This window comes from Miniopterus natalensis, chromosome 4 (genome assembly GCF_054644295.1).
Source record: "Miniopterus natalensis isolate mMinNat1 chromosome 4, mMinNat1.hap1, whole genome shotgun sequence".
NCBI lineage: Eukaryota > Metazoa > Chordata > Mammalia > Chiroptera > Miniopteridae > Miniopterus > Miniopterus natalensis.
In genome coordinates this window covers 43,105,235-43,129,100 of record NC_142084.1, presented here as the reverse complement: position 1 = coordinate 43,129,100, position 23,866 = coordinate 43,105,235, and the positions used below count along the sequence as shown (strand labels likewise).

The window sequence follows — 23,866 nt, the reverse complement described above, 5'->3', positions numbered from 1 at the left end:
GTTAAATACATTCAGTGTAACGTTTTATTGTCCTTATTATGCTTTATTTTTAATTATTTTGGAAAAGAAATAATTGGAATCTTTATGGTGTCTTCTTTCTTATAAGGATGTGAAGGCAGTTTTAACACATTCCATCCAAAGTGCTATGCATTCAATTGGAGGAATACAAGTACTGTTTCCACTTTTTGCGCAGTTGGATTATAGGCAGTACTTATCTGAGGAGGTTGACTTGACTATATGGTGAGTGCCTTTGTGTTTTTCTTTAATTTGATATGAGTTACTGTCATTGTCTAGCTGCACAATAATTTTTCTGCCTTTTAAATTTGTTGTAAGGTTAAAAGAGAATATAATTTAAAGAAACTTGTGAACTGTAAATGTTATTACAAATCCGTATCGGTCATAATAGTATTTATTAAAATTCTTCTTTATCAGTAGGAAATATAGAAGCTTTAAGAAAAGTTGTTTTTGAATAAAGTTAGAAATAGTGATAATGGATTTATCAGAAATAAATACATTTTTGTTTAACATTCTAATTAAAAACACTTTAAATTGTTATTTGGCAGTGATTTATGGGAATTTACTTTTTCATATTTATTGATTGCTTGTAACTGAAATCTAAACATTTTGATGATGTTATATAATAGGTGATTTAATCTTTTTATTAGATTGTATGTTTGGCACAGTTGTCTCCTCTACTGTAGTGTTGAGTCTAAAAAAGGCAGAGACATGAATTCTAGGACAAGTTTGGAGAGGATGTCTAAATGAATTTTTCATGGCTCTGTAGTCTAGTGAAACTATTTATAGTAAAATAGTTACATTAAATTTATTATTTGAGTAATTTAAAGGAGTTTTCCATTCAGAAAATTGTTCTCTGATTTCTGCTTTTATGTATAACTTGAGGTCTACTGCCAATGTATATATTTAATGATGTAATAATTTTCTCCAGATTATTTTTAGGGAACAAAATGACTTTTTTTAAAGGAATGAAATATCAAATCTAGTATTTATTGATTTAAAAAAATGAAAATGATTCTTGACGTATTACTACTTCATAAAAGTTATTTTGCATCCTGGTCCAAAATCTTTGTTATGAGGCTTAGTTTTGTTTTTTTTTTGTTGGTTATCTTTTTCTTTTTCACATCTTTATTGGAATTGCTGATAGTTAAAAGCAATTTTGTGGAGGAGGTTGACTTCCAGTCATGTTTTGTCTGTCTTTGTGTGGGAAACTCTCAGAGCCTTTGAGAAGGAGGTAACAGCTGACCTTATTCATTCCATTTGAAGTACTTCTAAAAGTTGTGAGGATGGAAGCATGGCTATCAATTTTAAAAGTCTCTTGACTGCCTGTTGAATTCTGATTTTCCTCTTGGAATAATGAACACAATTCCTAACTTAGTGTTTGAGGACTTTAGTTTGTCTTCAATTTTACTTTCTTTCAAAAAATTGATTTTAGAGTGAGAGGGGAGGGAAGAGATAGTGGGAGCGAGAGCAAGAATATCAGTTTGTTGTTCCACTCACTGGTTGTTTCTTGTATGTGCCCTGATTGGGGATCAAACCTGCAACCTTGGGTATCTGGACAATGCTCCAACCAACTGAGCTACAGGGCTAGGGCTCAACTTTACTTTCTTTTCTTCCCCTTTCTGAACCCTTTTCTCTAAAGTAGGCTAGTCTGGAACCCTAACCCATTTTGAGTATTTCTGCCCTAGTCTGTTTGCTCTGTATATCCTTTCCCTTTCTTTGGCCTCTAACCCTTCAAAATTGAGTACACTTGCTGAGCTAAGTTAGATCCATTCTTTAATGCTTTTATATACTTATATTAGCCATTTTATTACTTGTTTTTGGTCGTTGCTTATTTTTCTCTTATTTTGTGCATGTTTGTCATATTGTTTCCAAGTAATTCACTTATTAACATGTTTGTGATAAAGAATAGGAAAAAATATTTGAGTAAATCCTAATTACATTAAAATTCTAGTCCTGGAATAATGGTGAGGAAGTTTTAGAAAAACTTCAATTTCCTTGAAATAGAGAACTCCCATTAAGATAAATGAAAGACTTCATCTTTCTAACTTTTTTTTTTAATAGCACATGGTTTTTGAAACCACATTCTTTTTTTCTTATTTCAGTTCAACTTTGCTGGCTTTTATCATGGAGTTGTTGAGGAATTCAATTGCCATGCAGGAGCAGATGCTTGCCTGCAAGGGCTTCTTAGTAATAGGATATAGTCTTGAAAAGGTAAGGTATGAAATGCTTTTTACGTGTTTGATTCTTAATTTGTAGGCCATGGGCTTGGCCTCCTTAGTGGCTGAGAAATTGTGTCTGCAGGGTCTTATTGGTTATGTAGAATTCCCTGAATTAAAGTAGCCTTTTGTTGTTTTTACCTTGCCCCTATTGCTTTATTAGAGAAAAGTGGTTAAGTCTTATGGCATCTTTAATTTTGAGCATAGCTTGTGTGCCAACATTTTTCTGCTTTAGCAACCTTTAATTTATTTGCCTTGCCTTGTGATGGTAGTGACCTTTGAAATACCTTGCCTTGCAGTCTTCCAAATCCCATGTCAGCAGAGCAGTGCTTGAACTTTGCCTTGCATTTTCAAAATACCTGAGTAATCTGCACAATGGGATGCCCCTACTCAAGCAATTGTGTGATCACATTCTTCTTAACCCAGCTATATGGATTCATACCCCAGCCAAGGTAATATATATATTGATTTTGTTTTCGTGTCTTCAAATTTTTGTACTTGAGTGATAATTGAGTGACCTATTACGTAAGATTACAGTTTTTGACTAAGCATAATTTTTAAGGCAAATTTGCAAGTTAGCATACCTTTTCTTGCTTTTTTTTTTTTTTTTTTTTAAAGCAACACCAGTGTTTTTGAAAAAACAGCTATAGTCTTTATTTTCTGGTGTTATATCAAATAAAATTTTATTTCAGAGAGACTTTGAATTATTAAATATGAATCAAAGTTGGACAGTTCCAATGTAAATGTACTATTTCTATAACTGTAGTTCTGTGCTATTGCAAATATATGTATATATGTGGATATATTTTCATTTAACTCACTGCACTCTCTTTCCCTCTTCTTGACACACACATATCCCTCCCACCAACAGGATGAATGCCTGAGTTTAATTGTTAAGAAACAGCTGAAATGTCACCCTTTCTTGAAGGCTTCCATGATATACTCGTCTCATTTGATCATTTTAATTTTACATTGATTTACATTATTAAATGCAATTGTATTTGGACACAATTTGTTTAGTACTATAACAACAAACCAGTTACTTCTAATTGAACATAAGTGAATTCGTGATTAAGTATATAAATGAAACCTTTGATAAATCCTTATGTATTAAATTGTCCTAAAAATATTAATAGCGGCAGTGTTAAGCAGAACTTGAAACAGAAATTTTTATTAAATTGCATAATTGCTTCTGTTTTAGCTGCAGTTTTTGTTAGAAGTATTATTTCAAACCCATGAATTTCCTCTCTGCCCCCTCCCTCTCTCCCTTTTGTCCCACTTGCAGTGTTTATCCTTGTTTAGAATGGCACATACTTCGGTCTTCAGAAAAAATGTCTGCAGACTTTCTGCTTTTTTAGAGTCATCGTATCTTACTTTCAGCTGGTCTTTCCAGACGTTAAAGAGAAAAACAGCTGCTGACTCTGATTGCCATTTGGAAATAATCAAAGGAGGCAGCTGGAGGGTGTAGCTTTTTATCTGGGGGTTCAGATTTGACCTCTTCCTCTTCTGTGACCCTTGCTCTTATTTCTTTTCAAGGATTGTTTCAAGTTACTTCTTAAACTTTTACTAGACACTTCTTTGTCGTACTAAACAACATATTTTTAAGGGTTGGGGCCTCTTTTGATGTGGTCAAAAAGCCTCTTATTAATACTTAGTTGTAGGGAAATGTTTTTAAAATTTTATTATATCATTTCCTTAAGTTTTTAGTATTTTTACATTCAATTTCTTACCTTTTCCTTGTTAATAATTCTCTTTAATTTTCTCTTTAGAATTTGCAGTTGATTTAGTAATACTAGACTTTCTGTTTTAGCTGTCTGCTTTGTGTGTCCATGAGGGGTTTACATCTACTTTTATTTTATTAAAAATGTAGTTATAATAAAGGCTAGATCCAGTTTGTTTGACTTGAAGGTCATACAGTCTGGGGGAGGGAGAAGCTTTTTAAGAAAAAGAATATGGCATAATGCATACAAAATTAGGTGTAGGGTCTTAAAGGAACCTGTATGGATGAGTGGGCATAACGTTTAAGCTTCATTAGTTTTTGGTAAGGTCACCTCTGGTTACTGAAGTTGAGGGGATGGATGTATGGATCAATCTTTGCTTTTGCTTTTTGAAAAGGGTGCTCACAGTGATTTATAATATCCATTTATCTTTCATCTGTTCAGCTGCAGTCTTTTTAATGACTTCACAAGAGAGATGAATTTTCTTGTATACAGTAGCCCTTCATTTGAGTGGCTACTTTATGCTAGAAGCAGTGGTGAGGAAGACAGATCTAATTCCTGCCCTCATAGAGTTTAGGTCTAATGGGAAAGACAGATGTTAATACATAATTTGTGTGGTTGTTAGATTACACAGTGAGTGAGTGAGGAAAGGTTTATTCATAATTAGCATATGAATGATCTTGAGGCCTCTATTTTTACCTCAATATGTTGCTATTTAATTGTATCCAGTTTTCCATATTTTTATCACTTTTGGGCCAGAATTACTGTATATTTTTAACATATTACTCTCATCGGATCATTTCTGAGCCTTTAAAGTTGTCATTGTTTTCAGGATAAAGTAGTCCCTTTTCTAGCATTGTTTTTATGCCAATTCTCCTTTGTAGGCTTTCTAGCTTAAAAACTCAATTATTTTCAAAGGCTAGGCAGATACCAAAAGGTTATCCTAGAAAGAGCAATGGTTTTCAACCTTGGCTGTTGAAAGAATCAGGAGAGGTTTTTAAAAACAAAAGCAAGAACAGAATCCCTTCCCCTCCACCCTAGATTCTGACTGAACTGTGTGAGACAGATCTCAGGCATCAATCGGTATTTTTAGTATATGTGCTGCCAAAGTGAGCACCAGGCATCAGCAATTTAAAAAAATGCTTCTCAGGTATTTTAATGCACAGTCAGGAACAAGGACCATTGTTCTAGATGTAGGGAAACCTTTTGTATCATTTACCATTATTTTCTGTTTGACATTTCCCCTTTTGTTCTGTCTGCCTGACCTACTCAGCTTCAAAGCCTACCTTAACATCTCCTCTATTAGTGAAGATTTTCTTGACTATTTTAGCTTACCCTATAATTTCTCTAGCCTCTAAACTTACAGTATTGAATAGCTCAATGCCACTCATTCTGCAATTAATACATACTGCCTCATAACCTTTCTTGTTTCAGTAGGCGTCTTTATTATCTTTGGTTTTTCACTTAAACTTGTGTGTACTTTAAAAATCTTAACTGGATTTCAGCTACTGCAGGACAGTGTGTGTGCCATCTTATTTCCATAATAGAGTGATCTGCATATAGGTGGATGTAAATATTTTCTGGATGACTGAAATAGCATGGTTAAGAATTTGAACCACGTCACAGAAAGTGTTAAATACCCTGACAAGGAAATGGGACCTGTTTATTTGAACAGCAGTAGCTACATCAAAATAATGTTATCTTCAGCAAGTCAGTGGATTATAGTGTATATATAGTTTTGTGAACTATAATCCTCTTCTAAGCCTCAATTTTAAGTGGTTCAGAATCTGCTCCTCTTTACCACTTATGGTTAGTGATTGACTCTCTAAGTTATTTAGTCTTGATTGTTTATGAGGTATCTGGATGATAGGCACCTAATTTTCTCTATCTAAAGAAATTTCCAGGTATTTTGCAGGGTTAAGTGAAAATGCCCTCAATGTCCAGGGAAGGTAAAATAAGTGTTCAGTTATAAATGATCAGGAGTAGTTTGCTCTTTGGCCACAGGGAGAGTATATATGCCCTACTTTGAAAGTTGTTTAGTTTATAAGGTATATCCACTGGCAATGAAACAAAATTTTTTTTTTTTTAAATATATCTTTATTGACTTCAGAGAGAGGAAAGGAAAGGGAGAGAGAGATAGAAACATCAATGATGAGAGAGTCATTGATCGGCTGCTTCCTGCATGCACCCGACTGGGGATTGAGCCCGCAACCTGGGCATGTGCCCTGACCGGGAATCGAACCCCGATCACCTGGATTCTAGGTTGACGCTCAACCACTGAGCCACACCTGGCCGGGCGAAATGAAAAATTCTTGACTTTGACATTAGAGTAGAGCAAAAACAGCCCTTATGTAGTTCTAACTATTAGTATAAAATTTACCGTTTTAAATTTTAGTTGTTTTATACTAGTATAATTGGCTCTTTTCATGTATACTAGTATAGTTGTTGGTGGATTTTAGAGCCATAATTTGACTGAAATTTTGTATTCAGATGAAACATGCAGTGGTGGGGCACCACTTAATATTCTTTCTTTTTCTTAAGAAATATTAAGAGCTTACATTTTGAAGTTAAGTTCTTGTGTGCTTATTTAGACTATTTATTTAGGAATAAGCCTAGTAGAATCCTTCCCTAATTGGAGGGGATGATAAACATGTTTATAGACTGTAACGTCATGATTACAATCTTTGTCATAATGAGCAATTGTAACAGAATTCTGTTTTTCTAATAAATATTTCTTAAGGTGGACTTTACATGTTTCTGTATGGGTTTGTTTCTTTTGACTTATTTCTACTTTTTTTTTGAGTTACCCCTACTTCTTTATTTATTTATTTATTTATTTATTTTTTGAGTTTTCTACTTTCTAATTTTCCCCAAAACAAAATTTCTAGATTTTTAAAACCACTATGCACAGCATAAGTAGTAATTTTATTATAAAGAAGTTATATATGTCCATGAATGATTGCTGATTGCTAAGTAAGAATCAGTTTTTTCCATAGAACATTAGTGCTACAAAAATTGGTATATTTGGGGGTGTTTACTTTAGAATGCTACTGTGAAAGAAGAATTTACCTGGTTTTGTTTTATAAGGAGTGTGTGTGCTTGTGTGTGTGCATCAGTGGATATGTATTATTATCAATCTCAGCATCTTGCTTTTTGGAACAAATACAGTTTAAGTAAAGCAGCCTGAGGGTATTACTGGAAATAGGTAAAGTGCTGGTCTGCTCCTTTGATTTAAGCTCTTCATTTTGATTCTCTAGGTTCAGCTGACACTCTATACTTACCTGTCCACTGAATTCATCGGTACTGTCAACATATACAATGCCATCCGGCGAGTGGGGACAGTGCTGCTCATCATGCATACACTAAAGTACTATTACTGGGCAGTGAATCCTCAGGATCGAAGTGGCATCACCCCGAAAGGATTAGGTATAGCATCTTTGTCAATATATTATGCTATATATATTATATTTGTATATCTATTTTTTCTTTTCTTTTGTAACCAATACTGTTTCAGTATTCTGGAAATTTTTCTAAGTTTCATCATGGCAAAATTTTCTTTCAGTTTGTTGATTATATTGATAGTCTGTCCTAAATCATTGTCACCAGTGGTTAATAACTTGCTACCTTTATAAAAGAGTGCTACTTTTGCTGGCATTATTTGGGGAGCAACTATGACTAGAATGATTGTTTTAAGTCACTGAAAATGAGAAGAAAGTCTGCATTAGCAACTGGTATTGATGCTGATGCCAGTTGTCACGATGAGGTCACTGAAAACAATATTTTTGGAGGGAAATGGAGATTTCTCGCAGAAGTAGGGAATATCTGTTTTTAATAAATAGTATAATGAAATCACAACATTTCAGTAATTATTTTCCTGTATAATCAGGAAACTAAATTACTGGAAGGATAATATTCACTCATGTCAGAAGTTCACGGAAGGGGTCAAAATGAAAATTTTGACATTTGGTGGCTCTTTTGATTGTTAAGTATTGCAAAACCTGCTTCAAAGTGGTTTACACTATAAAAGGGAGTTAATCAGCTCATATAAAGAGGGAGTTTCAGTAAAACTTGGTCCAGGGGTTCAGAGTATGGCCCTTGGATTCGATTTGCCTCTTTCCATTTCTCAGTTCTCTGTTGGCTCTTTTCATGTATTCTCTCCCTTTATAGTATCAAGCAGCTACTTCACCTCCACATCCTCGCAACTTTAAATCCAGCACAAGAGCATCTCCCTGTTTGGGCATTTCCAGCAAGTTTGTTAGTGGCTTTGTTGCTCATTGGCTCTGATTGTATTATGTGCCCATCTGTGTGGCGGGTATTCATCAGATTGCCCAGACATTGAGGCCCTTCCCGCCTTTGAAATAGGTGATCTAAGAGTGAGGCCCATTCAGTCCTTTGATAAAAATTATTGGCTGTTGCTTGAAATCGGAAAATGGATGCTGGAAAGTTAAAACAACATAAATTCTGATTGTACTCAAAGGCTTTGGCTGTTTAGTGATTTAAAAAGATAAGGTTTCATATCTGTTCAGTACTTTTAAAAATTTCTTTTTTAAAAATTTATTTTAGGGAGGAAGGGAGAGAGAGTGAGAGAAAAATAATGATGTGAGAGAGATACATTGATTGGATGTCTCCCATACCTACCTCCACAGGATGCTGTCTGCAGTGTAGGTTTGTGCCCTGACTGGGAATTGAACCTCTGACCTTCCAGTGCAGGGGACAACACTCTAACCAACTGAGCCACACCGTACTACAGTAGTTTTTTTTTTTTTAATCTTTTTCAAAATAAACTTGATTTATTCTCAGAGAATATGCTGTCCATAACTTAGAAAGCTGTGAAGACATACGGAAGTAATACGATCTCTTTGAGCTGGCAAGGTTGTGGTAGATCTAGAACTAGGTCATAATTTCCCAGTGACTCTTTCATGGTGCTGTAGATGTATCCTATACTGTCCTGGGCATTGGTATTATGTTCTGGCCTTGATTTTATAACTGATTAGTGACCTTGGGAAAGTCTCAGACTTCAAGCGAGAGAGCTAGACAAACATGATTCTATTGTAACTTTGTAACCTATTCTTTGTCTAGAAATTGTCATGTGGAACAGATTTTAAACAATTTTCTTCCTCTTTTAATTGATCTGTTCAAGGTCATGGTGGTCCTATGCTTTGGTGGTCTAGGAACTAGTTGTAAATAATGATTAGAGGGGAAAAAATTGCAGAAAACAGGTACTCACTTAGGATCTTAGAACAATGGGTATTTGGTTTCAAAAGCTTTCTGGGAATTATATGTTTGAGACATGAAAATTGACTTTAATGTGAGCCATGTGTGACCAAGGACTTGCTCAAGAAGAGGAGATGTCAGAGGTAGCCAACATAATGTTTCACTTCTCCCTAAACGATACTGTGTTGAGTTGTACTTTTTGAGATTTTTGTATTAGCTTACAACAATGGTAACAGTAGAGAAAAAGTTTTTTCCATGCTAAATTCACTATAAGTTTGGATTTTCCTTTGCTTATTTCGGTAAACTTATATTGTCATAGTATCATTCTGAGGGTGTTATACAACAAAATATAAGTGCACATTATTATTGAATACAAATTTTATTACCTCATTTTTTATGTTTTGAAATTCCTTTGACGTTATTTAAAAACAAACTTTTTCATGCTAGTTTCAGCATAACCCAGTTTTGTATTTGGAGCATTATGTGTACAATTGTATATGAGATTGAATGCTTATCTTTCTAGCAGCATAAAACTCTTTAGGAGACTGAGCTTTATGTTTCTTATAAATAAGTGGAAAAATTTTTGGAAATGCGAATTTTATACTTAGCTTTGAGGTCTTTGAAATAACTAAGTATGTGTGTATTTTTTTTTGTTGTTTTTTTAAAGATGGACCACGACCTAATCCAAAAGAAATACTTTCCCTAAGAGCATTCTTATTGATGTTCATTAAGCAATTAGTGATGAGGGTGAGTTCATCTCTCTTATCCTGTAGCATTGTAATGTGTGTGTTGTAACTTGTAACTTCAGATAAAATACAATCTTGGTTTATGTGCTCTGTTTTGAGGGTTACACATTGGAAAATACTTTGAAAAATATTTGTTTCCATGTTTTTTTTTTGTTCATCTTTCTTGGGCATATAAGGATATACATTATTGCAGAATTAGAGATTGATAATTGTAATATATGTTATAGGAATTTCTGTTGGAGTTCAAGTGTAGTCATTTTTTCATTCTGCAAATATTTACTTTTCTATCCCTGGTACTACTTGATGCAGTAGTCAACAAAGCTGCTCAAAGAAGTGTTATTTTTAGGGAGTTTGTTACAGCTGACATTCAGATTTTGAGAAATTATTTTCCTATATAAATATACCAGATAGGCGTGTTAGCCTTTAGAAATGATTATATTTTGTCCCATTTCATTCTACTATAGAGTAAAATTTAATATTATTTTTTAAGGAAGGTGTTTTGGTTTTATAAGGTGGCAATATATAAATGTATTTGTTGCCAATTTTTTATTCAATATTTTCCTATATCATTTTATTTCTTATTTTTTACAATTTAATGCTTTATTAGCTGTCACATAATATTATGGTAAGCTGATTTAATTTTTAGTATATATTGCAGACTCAGATACATTATTTTCATTTATTAAAAAACTTATCCCTTAAATTAACTGTTTTTATTCCTTTCTAGTGTGTTCTTGTTTCCTAATTTTCTTTATTATTGTTCTTTTTTGAGATTGCAGCTTTGTTTTATAATTAATAATTGATAGACTAGGTTGAAAATTTTCATACTGCATTCATTTAAAAGTCTAATGTTTTACTCAGTGAAATTACTACTCAATTTTTAGTGCCTGACATTTTAACTTGATAATTTTAGAAACTGTTTACTTTACTCTGCAAATTTAATGGAAAAAAATAAATAGAAAAGTTGTCTTCTGTATTTAGAGGAGTGATGGATATGGATAATACTCTTTTACTTCTTAATTACTACTTCTTGCTTACTTAGGATTTTGTAGCTTTGCTAGATAGGTTATCATATTATATATTATATAAGGTGCTGGAAGCAGAATACTGATATTAGAACTCTTCTGACTTCTACATTCTCAAATACTGCATGTCTTCAGTGCATCCCTGAGTTGTTGTTTTTAATTCTCACCCGAGGATATTTTTTCCATTGCTTTTCAAGGAGGGAGGGAGAGGGAGGGAGAGAGAGGGGGAGAGAGAAACATTGATGTTAGAGAGACTCATTGATTGGTTGCCCCTCACACATGCCCCAGCCAGGGCTGGGATCGAGCCTGCAACCAAGGTACGTGCCCTTAGCCAGAACTGAACCCAGGACACTTCAGTCCTCGGGCCAGTGCTCTAACCACTGGGCCCAACTGGCTAGGACCCTCAGTTTTTATTTTAAATTTAGATTGTATATGACATTATCTTTATATATTTATAGCAATGGATCATGTTGACAAATCATCTGTTTTAATTTCCATTAAAAAATTTTTTATATGCCATTTAAGATACTTGTAATTATGTTTTGAAAGGATTCTGGAGTAAAGGAAGATGAACTACAGGCCATTCTTAATTACCTACTCACTATGCATGAGGTAACACTTGAATTTTATATTTTGGGATTTTTATTTCTTGAAGCTGTATTACGGGCTTTTTTAAAAGTAAAAAAGTTAAATCTTTCATTAATGATATACCTGTAATGGGGAGTAAATGTATCTTGGAACTAAATCTTAGCAACCTTCATATAAATATCCTTTATTACCACAAGAGGGCTCAAAGAAATATCATGAAAGGCTTTAAAAGTGTTAAAATTAGATCTCATTGAGCTAATTCTAAAGTATATCAAAGAATACTTTCAGTGTATTTCCAGGGACTGGTGTAACAAATGGAAAAACAGGTAACAAAAATGACTAGAAGTGATTGGATTTTTAAATTCATAGCACAATCTTCCTATTGACTTTGCATGTTTAAATACTGTTAAGTTAAACAACTTATCTGTAATGGGATTTAAAATTATGTGATTGAAAAGGAGGTTGATATGTCTGGGTTTTTTTGCCCTTTATTTTTTAGCACTAGGAAAATGTAATATATGCCAGATGTAGTCTAACCAAATAATCTGATTAAATGTGTTTTAAGTAAGTTTTTTTGGGGTGGTGAACAGTGTACAGATGATGTGTTATAAAATTGTGCACCTGAAACCTGTATAATATTGTTAACTAGTGTCACCCCAATAAATTCAATAAAGGAAAAAATAAGTAAATTTTGGAAATTGGAATATCATATAAAACACACATTTTAAATAATTTACCTTCTTATGTTATAATTCATGTTTTGTTAGTTAGTATTTGTTACAGTATGAAAAAGTGCCTTCTTTAATCATTAATAAAGGAGAGAGATTGTTTGGACACACCCATCTTTGTTAATTGGGGTAGAAAAGAATACATTTCTTGTTGGATTATATTTGGCTCAGACATTGATGATTGTGATTTCTTTTTACTGTTGAGTCGTGTATTAGATTTTCCTGACCCAGTCTAATAGTTGAAGAGTTTCAGTAGTATTTCCTAGTGACCTGTTGTTATGTTATTTTGTTTTTTTAATTAACCCTATGGGACTGAAGTACTTTATAAAAGAGAAACTGGAAGTCACAGTGATTCTCTGTTTTCTCAGAATCTATTTAGGGATCTTTCAGGCCCTTTCAGATAACACTTCCAAAGTCTCAGTGCCCCAGCTCTAGACTATTTACTCAGCATATTGAGAATTAGCTTCTCAAGTAGCTGCCATAAGCAAAAGCTCAAAAGCAGTGAATGAAAACCTAGACCCAGGGCAACAGAGATAACCAAATGCTGCTTCCCTATACCTCTTTGAGTCAATATTGCCCAAGTTGGCCCTAATGATATGCATACATACTGAAATACTCAGCAAAGGTTGTGAAGGATTTTCTTGAAATTTTTATTTCAACATTTATATATGCTCCTGTGCTATTCTGTAAATGTTAGCAAGTTATATGACATACAGTTGTATGTTGACTCAGTAAGTATTCATTGATATCTATATCTTTAATACTGAAAATAGATAATATATGAGAACCATCCAGTCATCATTTCCCAAAAAGTCTTCTATTGGAACTAGTTTATTGAGAGGTTCAATGAACAAACTGGTTCAGGTTAATTTTAGGAAATGATACATAATATGTTGCCTCCAACACTACTGCCAGATTCACAACATCTATTAAAGGATCAAATATGTCTTAGTATAATAAAAAAGAACAGTGTAGTTCCCCCTGTCTCCCAATTTCTTTATGTATAAATCTTTCTTTAAAAAATACTGTTAACTCAGATCTATAATATCTATAGAATATGTTTTAGGAAATTTTGTTTTAGGAAATCTTGATATAGTAGAAGAGGCACTTTATTTCTTTATGAAGAAATTATTTGACTATTTGGTGATGTGTACTTTTAGTTCTGCAGATGAATATGTATATGTAAAGAGCCAATTTGTTAAAAGAAGTATATATTGTATATATGTCTACTTATGTTTTTAAAGTTGAGATTTCTATTGTTTTAGAAGTATTCAGTGTTCAAATAAGTTGTTTTTTCCTTATTAAATTTTTTTTTCTCTAAAACGATTTTAGGATGACAATCTAATGGATGTCCTACAGCTGCTCGTTGCATTAATGTCAGAACATCCTAGCTCTATGATACCTGCTTTTGACCAAAGGAATGGGTTACGGTAAGAGTTGAATATATCAAGATTTTTAATATGTTTAATATCAGAGATTAGTTGGGAGATGATCTAGTGTTAGATATGAAAAGTATTACTGGAAGTTATATTTTAAAATGAGTTAACATGTAAGACTTCTTTATTTCATATGTTGTTTTTTTGAAGAAATCTTTAATTGTAGAGGCTCTGTTACTATTTAATTTTGGAGGAGAGATTAGGCAAATCATCCTATGTATTTTGTATAGGTAGTGCTATTATACAACTATTATAAGATCAAATTGTTTAGCAACACTATCTTTAGGTTTTAGAACAGTAGTATTCAATTGTGATCTAAGAGAAGTTCTTTGTCATTCATTTATAGTAACACTTTCTCTACTTCCAGTCCCAAATGCTCATTTTATTAGTCTACTTGGGCTGCCATAATAAAATATTATAGACCAGGTGACTTAAACAACAGAAAATTATTTTCTTACAGTTCTGGAGACTGGAAGTCCAAGATCAAGGAGCTAGGAGGGTTGGTGTCTAGTGAGGGCTCTGCCTTTGGGTTGCAGATAGTCACCTTTCACTGTGTTCACTTAACCTCTTCTTTATTTGTATACTGACAGAAAGAGAGAGCAAGCTTTTTGGTGTCTTTTTAAAAAAAATATATTTTTATTGATTTCAGAGAGAGGAAGGGAGAGGGAGAGAGAGATAGAAACATCAGTGAGAGAGTCATTGATCAGCTGCCTCCTGCATGCCCCCTGCTGGGGATCGAGCCCACAACCCGGGCATGTGCCCTGACCTGAATTGAACCTGGATAATAGGCCGATCGATGCTCAACAGCTGAGCCATGCTGGCTGGGCTGGTGTCTTTTATAAGGGCACTAATCCTATCAAACCAGGGACCCACCCATGGGTCATCATTTAGTCTTAATTACTTCCTTGTAGAACCCATCTCCAAATACAACACTGGGAATTAGGGCTTTAACATGAATAGGGGGCAGGGCACACATTTAGTACATAAGAGTCATCAGCAAAACAGTACTTTGGTTTTCATGAGAAGGTGTTGGGCCACAAAAGTTTTACAACTATTTTGCTGGATTGTCAGCTGCAGTAACTAATTTAATGATCTAGTTATAATAAATTTCCCACATCAATTCTTTATTACAACTCCTTTATTTGGGCCTTTCCCTGATGACATGTGACATGATTTGGAGCAGATTTTCGTATGCTTATTTGACATCTATATATCTTTTTTGTGAATTGTTTAAGTTATTTAGCTCATTTTTTAATCAGGTTGTTTGTTTTCTTATTGTTGAGTTTTAAGAGTTCTTTGTATATTTTGGATAAGTCCTTTATCAGATGTGTCTTTTGCAAATAGTTTCTCTCAGTCTTGTCTTCTAATTTTCTTGATGTTGTATCTGGCAGACCAGAAATTTTTAATTTTTTTTTTAATCCTCATCTGAGGATATTTTTCCCACTGCTTTTCAGAGAGATTGGAAAGGAGAGAGAGAGAGAAACATTGATGTGAAAGAGACATTGACTGGTTGCCTCCCACATGCATCCCTACGAGGGCCTGGGATTGAACCTGTAACCGAGGTGCGTAGGACCCTTCAGGCTGCAGGCCGGTGCTCTACCCACTGCGCCAAACTGGCTAGGGCAGAAGTTTTTAATTTTAATGAAGTCCAGCTTATTTATTTCTTGCCGTATCATTCTTTGGTGTATCTAAAAAGGCATCACAATTCATCTCCGTTTTCTCCTATGTTGTCTTCTAGGAGTTTTATAGTTTTACATTTAGGTCCATTTTGAGTTAATTTTATGAAGGGTAAGGTCTGTGTCTAGATTCATTTATTTGCATGTGGGTGTCCAGTTGTTTCAGCATCATTCGTTGAAGAGAGGATCTTTGGTTTGTTATATTACCTTTGCTCCTCCCTTGTCAAAGATCGGTTGACTGTATTTATGTGGGTCGATTTCTAGGCTCTCTATTCTGTTGCTTGATCTATTTGTGCTTTTCTTTTTCTTGCCAATACTACACTGTCTTGATTACTGTAGCTTTATAGTAAGTCTTCAAGTAAGGTAGCATCGGTCTTATGATTTTGTTGTTCTTTTTCAATATTGTTTTGGCTACCCTGGGCTTTTGATCTCCCTATAAGCTTTAGAATGGCTTGTTTATATCCCTGAAATAATTTACTGGGATTTTTGATTGGAATTGCATTTAATCTATAGATCAGTTTAGAAGAACTGAGATCTTGAGAATATTGAGCCATCTTATCCATGAACATGGATTTTCTTTTCATTTTGTAGTTCTTTGTTCATCATTTTTGTAGTCTTCCTCATGTAGATCGTGTATACTAAGTATTTCATTTTTTGGGTGCTAATGTAAATGCTATTGTGCTTTTAATTTCACATTACACTTGTTAATTGTTGGTATATAGGAAAGCAGTTGACTGTTGTGTATTAATTTTGTATTCTGTAACCTTGTTATAATCTCCTTTTAGTTCCAAGATTTTATTTTGGGTCAGTTCTTACAGTTTCTTCATGGATAATTATGTCATCTGTGAACGAAGACAGTTTTATATGTTCCTTCACAATTCGTATACCACTCTTTCCCCTTTTCTTGCCTTACTGCATCAGCAAGAACTTTTAGTTTTTCTTGAGATTTCTTCTTTGACCTACATTTATTTAGAAATGTATTGTTTAGTATTTTGGAATTTTGCAGTTATCTTTCTATTACTGATTTCTAGTTTAATTCCATTGTGGTCTGAGAGCAAACATTATATGATTTCTAATCTTTGCATCTGTTTAGGTGTATTTTATGACCCTGAATGTGGTCTAATTGGTGAATGTTCCATGAGAGCTTGAGGAAAATGTATATTCTACTGCTGTTGGATGAAGTAGTTTATACATAGCAGTTATATCCAATTGATTGATGGTACTGTTGAATTCATCTGTGTCCTTGCTGATTTTCTGCCTGCTGGATCTGTCCATTTCTGAGAAAGGGATGTTCAAGTCTCTAACTGTGATAGTGAATTTATCTGTTTTTCCTCACATACTTTTACACTTTATTGTTAGGCACACACATGTTAAGGACTATTATTTCTTCTTGGAGGATTGCCACCTTTATCATTATGTAATTCCCTTTATCCCTGATAACTTTCCTTACTTTGAAGTCTGTCTATAATTAATATAGCTACTTTTGCTTTCTTTTGATTAGCATTAGCATGGTATATTTTTCTCCATTCACTTTCTTTTAATCTACATGTGTCTTTTTATGTTTAAAGTGGGTTTTTTAAGACAACAAAGTTGCTTTAAGTGTTTTAAAATGTTACAAATGTATATTAAATTTACCCGTATCTTGAAATTAGATTTATAATCATATGACTATGAAAAAGTTTACACATATATGCATATATATTTTAAATCTTTATTTTTGAATACTGAGAGTAATTTTTCTTAATTTTAATTCATTCAGGGTTATCTATAAACTTTTGGCATCAACAAGTGAAGGAATCAGAGTGCAAGCTCTCAAGGCAATAGGCTATTTTTTAAAACACCTGGCCCCAAAGTGAGTATGCATGAAATCTAAAATGAACTGTAGAGTATTACTTATTTATTTTATAATACACAGTCTCTTGTTTATTTTTATTCATAAAATGCTATAAAAATTTAATCTCGTTTCCACACACTAAAAATAAAGAGGGAGTAGGAGTGTATTGTTTGTCTTCTATGACAGTGTCATTTATTTTTGTTCATTATGGGAACACATTTGTGTAAATTGAATTCCAGATAAAATGGAGACTTCATTTCAGGGGACTTGATCATCATTTGCTTTATCTGTTCTATAAAACTGCCGTATTAACCTGGATGTTTGTCACATAATGTGTTCCGCTATATGCATAATTAAAAACTAAAACTTTTTTTTTTAAGCTTAATGCAGATATTTATATCTTACTTACTATTCCTTGTACCAGGATTGGTTTATTATGAAAATTAGCAATTTTGGTGGTAGAAAAGTGTTAAATTGTGTTTTTTATGTTGAATTCTTGGCTACCTGTAAATAAAGTTTTATTCTAACATATAGTCACAATAATTTATTTGCTTATTATCTATTGCAATTTTCACATTACAACAATTTATGTGTTTCACAAAGCCTAAAATATTTACTATACAGACATTTGCAGAAAAATGTTTGAGAAACCCAGGTATTGAATTAAAATTTATAATCTGTTTTTAAATTTTTGCTTGGAAGTTTAGTTTTGATATATTTATCTTCATAGTATTCATTTTATTAATTTTTTGTATTTCTTTTGCTTTTTTTTCTACATTGTTTTTCTATTTAACTAACTGGGATTTAGATTATCATCCATAGTAGAGCTTAGCTCAGTACTGACAGAGAGTAGCTACTAGTTAATAAAAAGTTGCCCTGAAGATTTTGGCTGTGTTATGCTAGTCTTGTAATATTTTAAACTTTAGCTGTGCTTATATTATAGTTTGTATTTATCTTCTTAAGATTTTGTGACCTTATAAGTTCTAGGGTGAAGAAAATTGGGAAAGTTATTGAATTGGAATTTGTTGGTAATGTGAAAAACATTTTCATGTGTCCTTCAACTTTCCTACTAAACAGTGGATAATAAGACTGTGCATTTGATTATTTCTGTGTTGTTACAGAAGAAAGGCTGAAGTCATGCTTGGACATGGATTGTTCTCACTGTTAGCTGAAAGACTCATGCTTCACACAAATTTAATCACAATGACCACATATAATGTCTTGTTTGAGGTAGGAATGTAGTTGGAATTTAATTTTACTAATTTCTTAGTAATTAAAAGTACCTGTATAATTGAGTTGATATTGTATAGATAAAATAAGATCATTTAGGGTTTTACAGTTTTGAAATTTGTTATATAAATGAGATGTGGCTAGACCTTAATAAATCTATTAATATGTGAATTATTAAGCATGTGGTCTTTTTAAAAGTATTTCTTCCGTTGGATTATTTGATGCCTTATTTTATGATTAAGTAAAAATAGAGTTACAATGTTGAAATCATTTAATATAATGCAGAAGATATTTACCATGATGATATTAGACTGTGTAATTAATGTTGATTAGTGTTGTACTGAAAGCTCATTAATGGTGGTGGTAATACAGTGATTATAATAATGTAGTCTATTGTTTTACTTCTGTAGATTCTTATAGAACAGATTTGTACGCAAGTGATACATAAACAGCATCCAGATCCTGATTCTTCAGTAAAGATACAAAATCCTCGTATGTATTTCATATACTTAAAAATTTTTTTTTATTGAGATATTCTATGAGTTTAAGGTGTTCAAACTAATGATTTGGTATATGTATATATTGTGAAATATTTACCACAATAAGGTTAATTAACACATTCATCACTTCATAGTGATAATTATTTGTGTATGTGTGGTGAAAATGTTTAAGATGTCTCTTAGCAACTCTCAAATATACAGTACAGTATTGTTAACTGTGGTTACCACGTTGTGTATTACATCTTCAGAACCCAGTCACCTTATAACTGGACACTTACACACTTTAGGTGAGCACCTTCACCTATTTCTCCCAATCCCCTCCTTTTTTAAACTTCTAAACTATGAAAAACCTAAGGTTAATATTGTCGAAAACACATTGAAGAATATTTCATTACAGGCAGTGATATAATATTAGTTTTATTTGTGTTTGATGTTGAATTTAACTTCAAATTGACCTTAGGTTATGTGAAAGTGTTTATATAGAGATTTTGAAGAATTATATGAATAATATCTTGATTTAATGTATGTTCAGATTTTCAGTAGGGTTTTGATTGTACTATTTAGTGATGTCAGGCTAAATTACATGAACCATGGAGGTAATTTTCATCTTAAATTACTGTCAATTTAAGAATACCAAGTTTGAAATAGAAAACTGCCTACTTTATTGTTTATGAACTTAGTCTGCTTAACAGTTTTTTCTTTTGATATTTAGAATTCTTAAGTACTTGTATAAGGTGTATATTTTTCATCTTGCTTTTCAAGATTATTGACATTAAAATAACTGGTTTGTAGAGTTTTGAAATCCAGTTACTTTTCGTGTAGTGACTTATATTGTGGTATTCTGTTTTAGCACTAGTTTCAAAAACACATGGCTCTGAAGTTTAATTTTTCTTAGCCATCATGGAGAAAATCTTGAAAATGTAATATAATGTAATATAATATAAAATATATTTTATGTAGTTATAGGGAAGATGACTTATTGAAGTAAGAATTTTAGAATATTATTATCTATATAATATGCTGTCTCAGGAAAGACAGGCAGTATAGTATGGTGTTTAAGAACATGGGCTGCCTGGCTTTCAGTCTTGTCTACATGTCTTGATAGTTCTGTGACTTTGAGTAAATTACTTTAATCTCTGTGTGCCCTAGTTTTCTTATTTTTAAAATGGGGATAATAATAGTATATAGCTATCATTGTATAAGGATTAAATGTGTTAATACTTGTAATTTCTTAAAACAGTGCCTCGGAATAGTATATCCTAAAATGAGTGGCTATTATCATCATCATTATCATTATTTTGATGATTATCATCATTGTAATCATTGTTTAGGTAGAGAAATTTGGGATTTTCATTAGAAGAATTAAGAAATTACTCCCCAAATATGGATAACTGTACAATAAAATATCTTTATATTTGCTATTTTGAACTTACTGCTTCAGAATCAACAAAAACCTGGGCAAAGGCTTGCTTAGAATTTCTGAATTTTTAATTGGGTAAAAATTTGATGTATTTAATTTTAAATTCAGAGTTATAGATGTTTTTGCTTCTTTATTAAGGTCTGGATTTAAGCCTATATTTCAAAGAAGTTTTTTTCTTCTTAAAGCTAAGTGTAAGAAATTTAAGACACCAATGTTGCCCCAATAAATTCAATAAAAATTAAAAACAGTTAACTTCCAAAAAAAATTCAGACAGCTTTTTAAGACTACTGTAGTAGTTTTATTTGTATTTTTTCATGGTATTGAGTAGGTTTTAATTTCCTTTGTTGTTTTTTTATATCTAATTTTACTTTTAAAAGTATGGAAGGAATCTTGACATCTTTTAAAATTCATGATGATAAAAGGGTATGTGCATACCATAAATTTTATTGAAGAAGTCAAGAATTTATTCTCCTTTTTCTGAGATTTCAGATTATAGGGTTGTTTTAATTTTTAAGATCAACTTTATTAATTGGCAGAGATTAGGGAGAGTTGTTAGTAGTTTTACAATCTTTTGATTTGTTCATAATTTAACTTGACTTATTATAACTTTTTAAAATTCAACTTTACTTTTACACATCCTAATGGTTAAATTTAAAAATTATTTTTGTTTATGGATGCTTGCTAATGAACATATTGTCATTCTTTTTGGCAGATGATTTTTTTATAACACAAAAGGATTTTTTAGTAGACATTTATGTCAGGGAAACGAAACAAATTCCAATATATTGATCTTCCTTCATGAAAATTTTATAGCGTTGTTTTTTAATTAATTTCTGAATTGTCTTACAGAGATACTAAAAATAATTGCGACCCTACTTCGAAATTCTCCGCAGTGCCCAGAGAGCATGGAAGTTCGCAGAGCTTTTCTTTCTGACATGATTAAACTTTTTAATAACAGTAGAGAAAACAGAAGGTAAGCATACAAGAAAGTATTTGCACTATTCAAGTCCAGCTTTGAATAAGCCCATTTGTTCTAAGAAAAATTGCTTTAAAAAACACTTTGAAAATGAATTTTCCATATGCTCTTGTCATTAGGGGTATATAAGTAATATACCATATAGTTAAATTGAGTTTTCAGTACCACATTCTTTAATTATTTTGAATACATGGATAAAGGTGGGTGTTTTGTTTATTTTGTTTTGAATTTTACTTTTTAGAATTCTTTCAGATGATTTATTTTAAGTAATTCAGTATCCTCTTAAAATTTCTAGGAGCTTGCTACAGTGTTCTGTGTGGCAAGAGTGGATGCTTTCTCTCTGCTACTTTAATCCTAAGAATTCTGATGAGCAAAAGATTACAGAAATGGTATATGCCATATTTCGAATCCTACTTTACCATGCAGTAAAATATGAGTGGGGTGGCTGGCGTGTGTGGGTGGACACCTTATCAATTACGCATTCAAAGGTAAGTTTCTTTATAAAAGTGTATTTTAGCATTTTAGATGTCTATGAGTTTTACTCATTTAAAACATATACTTAAAATCAAGGAAAAAAAGGCAGATTATTCTCTGAAAGTGAAATGAACAATTAAAACAGAGAACTAAAAATAAATATAGAGTATTTCCAATTTCTTCAGAAACAAAAGTTTTTTTCAAATGTCATTTTTATATGTGCTTAACTTAATAAAGTGAAACCTCATGAAACAGCTTATTTTCACGTAGCGGTTTTCAGGTAAGGTACTGTGAATTTTATAGTGGTTTGAAGCTTTTGAACACAAGGTGGCGCAGTATATTCAAAGATGAGAAGTTACTTCTGTATGTAAAGGGTGTGTAAACAGAAAAGCTCTGGCTGATGTTTGTCCTGTGGTCATGTTTCCGCCAGTTAAAAAATTGGTTTGGAAGGATCTACAAATTTTTTTTTTTTTAACTTCAGGCACACTGTGAGTTATTTATGTATAACATTTGTTTAAAATTTTTGATGAAATATTCTAGACATACAAAAAGGTACAAGGAATAATGTACCTACCACTGTTTATGAAATTGGATTCCCCATCCTGATTGCTTTGTCTACCATTGTGAGCCCCCCTTCTTCCCCACTAACCTGAATTTGGTATTTTTACTCTTTATATGTCTTATGTATATTTTTAACGACATATATATATTATATATGAATAATACTATCATAATATATATATGAATCTAAACAATAAATAATACTATTTTTCATGTTTATACTTAACATAAATGATATATTAAATACATTTTTCTGTAACTTACTGTTTTTACTTGTTATTATTTGAGATTCATTCATGTTGACCTGTGCAGTAGTGTTCACTTTGTCATTTGTATTGTGTTCCATGGTATGATTTTACCCATTTACCAGTTGATGAACATTTCTGATGTATTTTGTATATGAAGTTTCTCTACATATTCCTAGAAATGGAATTGCTGACTTTTAAGATGTAGATGTTGAACATTATAAGATAACTGAAATTATTTTCCAAAGTGGTGTATCATTTTACATTCTCGCCAGCAGTAAGTTCTTGCTGCTTCATATTAACTCATCACTTGGTATGGCTGGAGTTTTAAAGATTTGCAAAGTGGAAGAATTTTAAATCCTATACCACCATAATATTAATTTACATTTTCTTGTTGTTCTATGGGAGTTCTTTATATATTTTTGGTCTTAACCATTTAATAACTATATTGTTTATGAATGTCTTCTGCCAGTTCGTGGCTCATCCATTTCTGGATTTTTATGTCATTTGTCTTCTGACGAAATTGTACATTTGAAATAATGTAGTAAAATTTGTTTCTTTTATGGTTTATGCTTTTTGTATTTAAGAACTGTACTCAGAAGGAATATAAATATATAATTATTTACATTATAAATTGAGTAGAAGGAACAGGAATGATAAATTTGGTATATCTTTAAGTGTTTTATTTTATTGACTGTTATAGTTATTTCTCTGGAACACTTTGCCATTGTACTGGAATACATTGTCAGTTCTTAAATATGTGTTTTGAGGTGTTTGAATGACTTCTAGTTATTGGAGCGTATCTAAGATTTACTCACTCTGCCTTTTTCTTTCTCATCAAGAGAACAGTGCCTAACTATCCAAGGCGTTGCAAAGATATCTTAGTCTGTAAGATATTACCCTACAGATTTATGTTTGAGAACAATTCATTGCTAAACAATTCAGTGCTTTGTTTTGGCCACTACATTTTTGAACTGACCAGTTTAGTCTAAGGCAGAGGTGAGCAAAACACGGCCTGAGAGCCAAATTTAGCCTGACCTGTTTCTGAAAATAAAGTTTTATTGAAACACAGCCACTTCCATTTATTTATATATCCTCTATGACTGTGTTTATGGCACAAATGTTGAGTATTTGCAACAGACACTATGATCCACAAGCCTGAAATATTTACTATTCAGCACTTTACAGAAACTATTTGCCACCTCTTGAGTGGATGCCCAGCTATTCTGGTTTCTGTTGCAGTGGCCCACTGCAGTCTGGC

The 23,866-nt window shown here is 32.4% G+C and overlaps 1 protein-coding gene across 2 annotated transcripts in view; it reads left to right on the top strand.

Moving 5' to 3' along the window:
• Positions 1-23,866, top strand: part of LRBA (LPS responsive beige-like anchor protein) — a 504,104-nt gene that overhangs the window by 66,221 nt on the left and 414,017 nt on the right. For both annotated transcript variants that reach the window (XM_087816509.1, XM_087816508.1), the window contains exons 11-22: positions 107-240; positions 2,121-2,229; positions 2,534-2,686; positions 7,210-7,378; positions 9,834-9,913; positions 11,487-11,549; positions 13,586-13,683; positions 17,125-17,217; positions 18,321-18,429; positions 18,840-18,921; positions 21,199-21,322; positions 21,621-21,813. In XM_087816509.1, the coding sequence (XP_087672635.1) occupies positions 107-240; positions 2,121-2,229; positions 2,534-2,686; positions 7,210-7,378; positions 9,834-9,913; positions 11,487-11,549; positions 13,586-13,683; positions 17,125-17,217; positions 18,321-18,429; positions 18,840-18,921; positions 21,199-21,322; positions 21,621-21,813 (1,407 nt within the window). The remainder of the gene's footprint in view (positions 1-106; positions 241-2,120; positions 2,230-2,533; positions 2,687-7,209; positions 7,379-9,833; positions 9,914-11,486; positions 11,550-13,585; positions 13,684-17,124; positions 17,218-18,320; positions 18,430-18,839; positions 18,922-21,198; positions 21,323-21,620; positions 21,814-23,866) is intronic.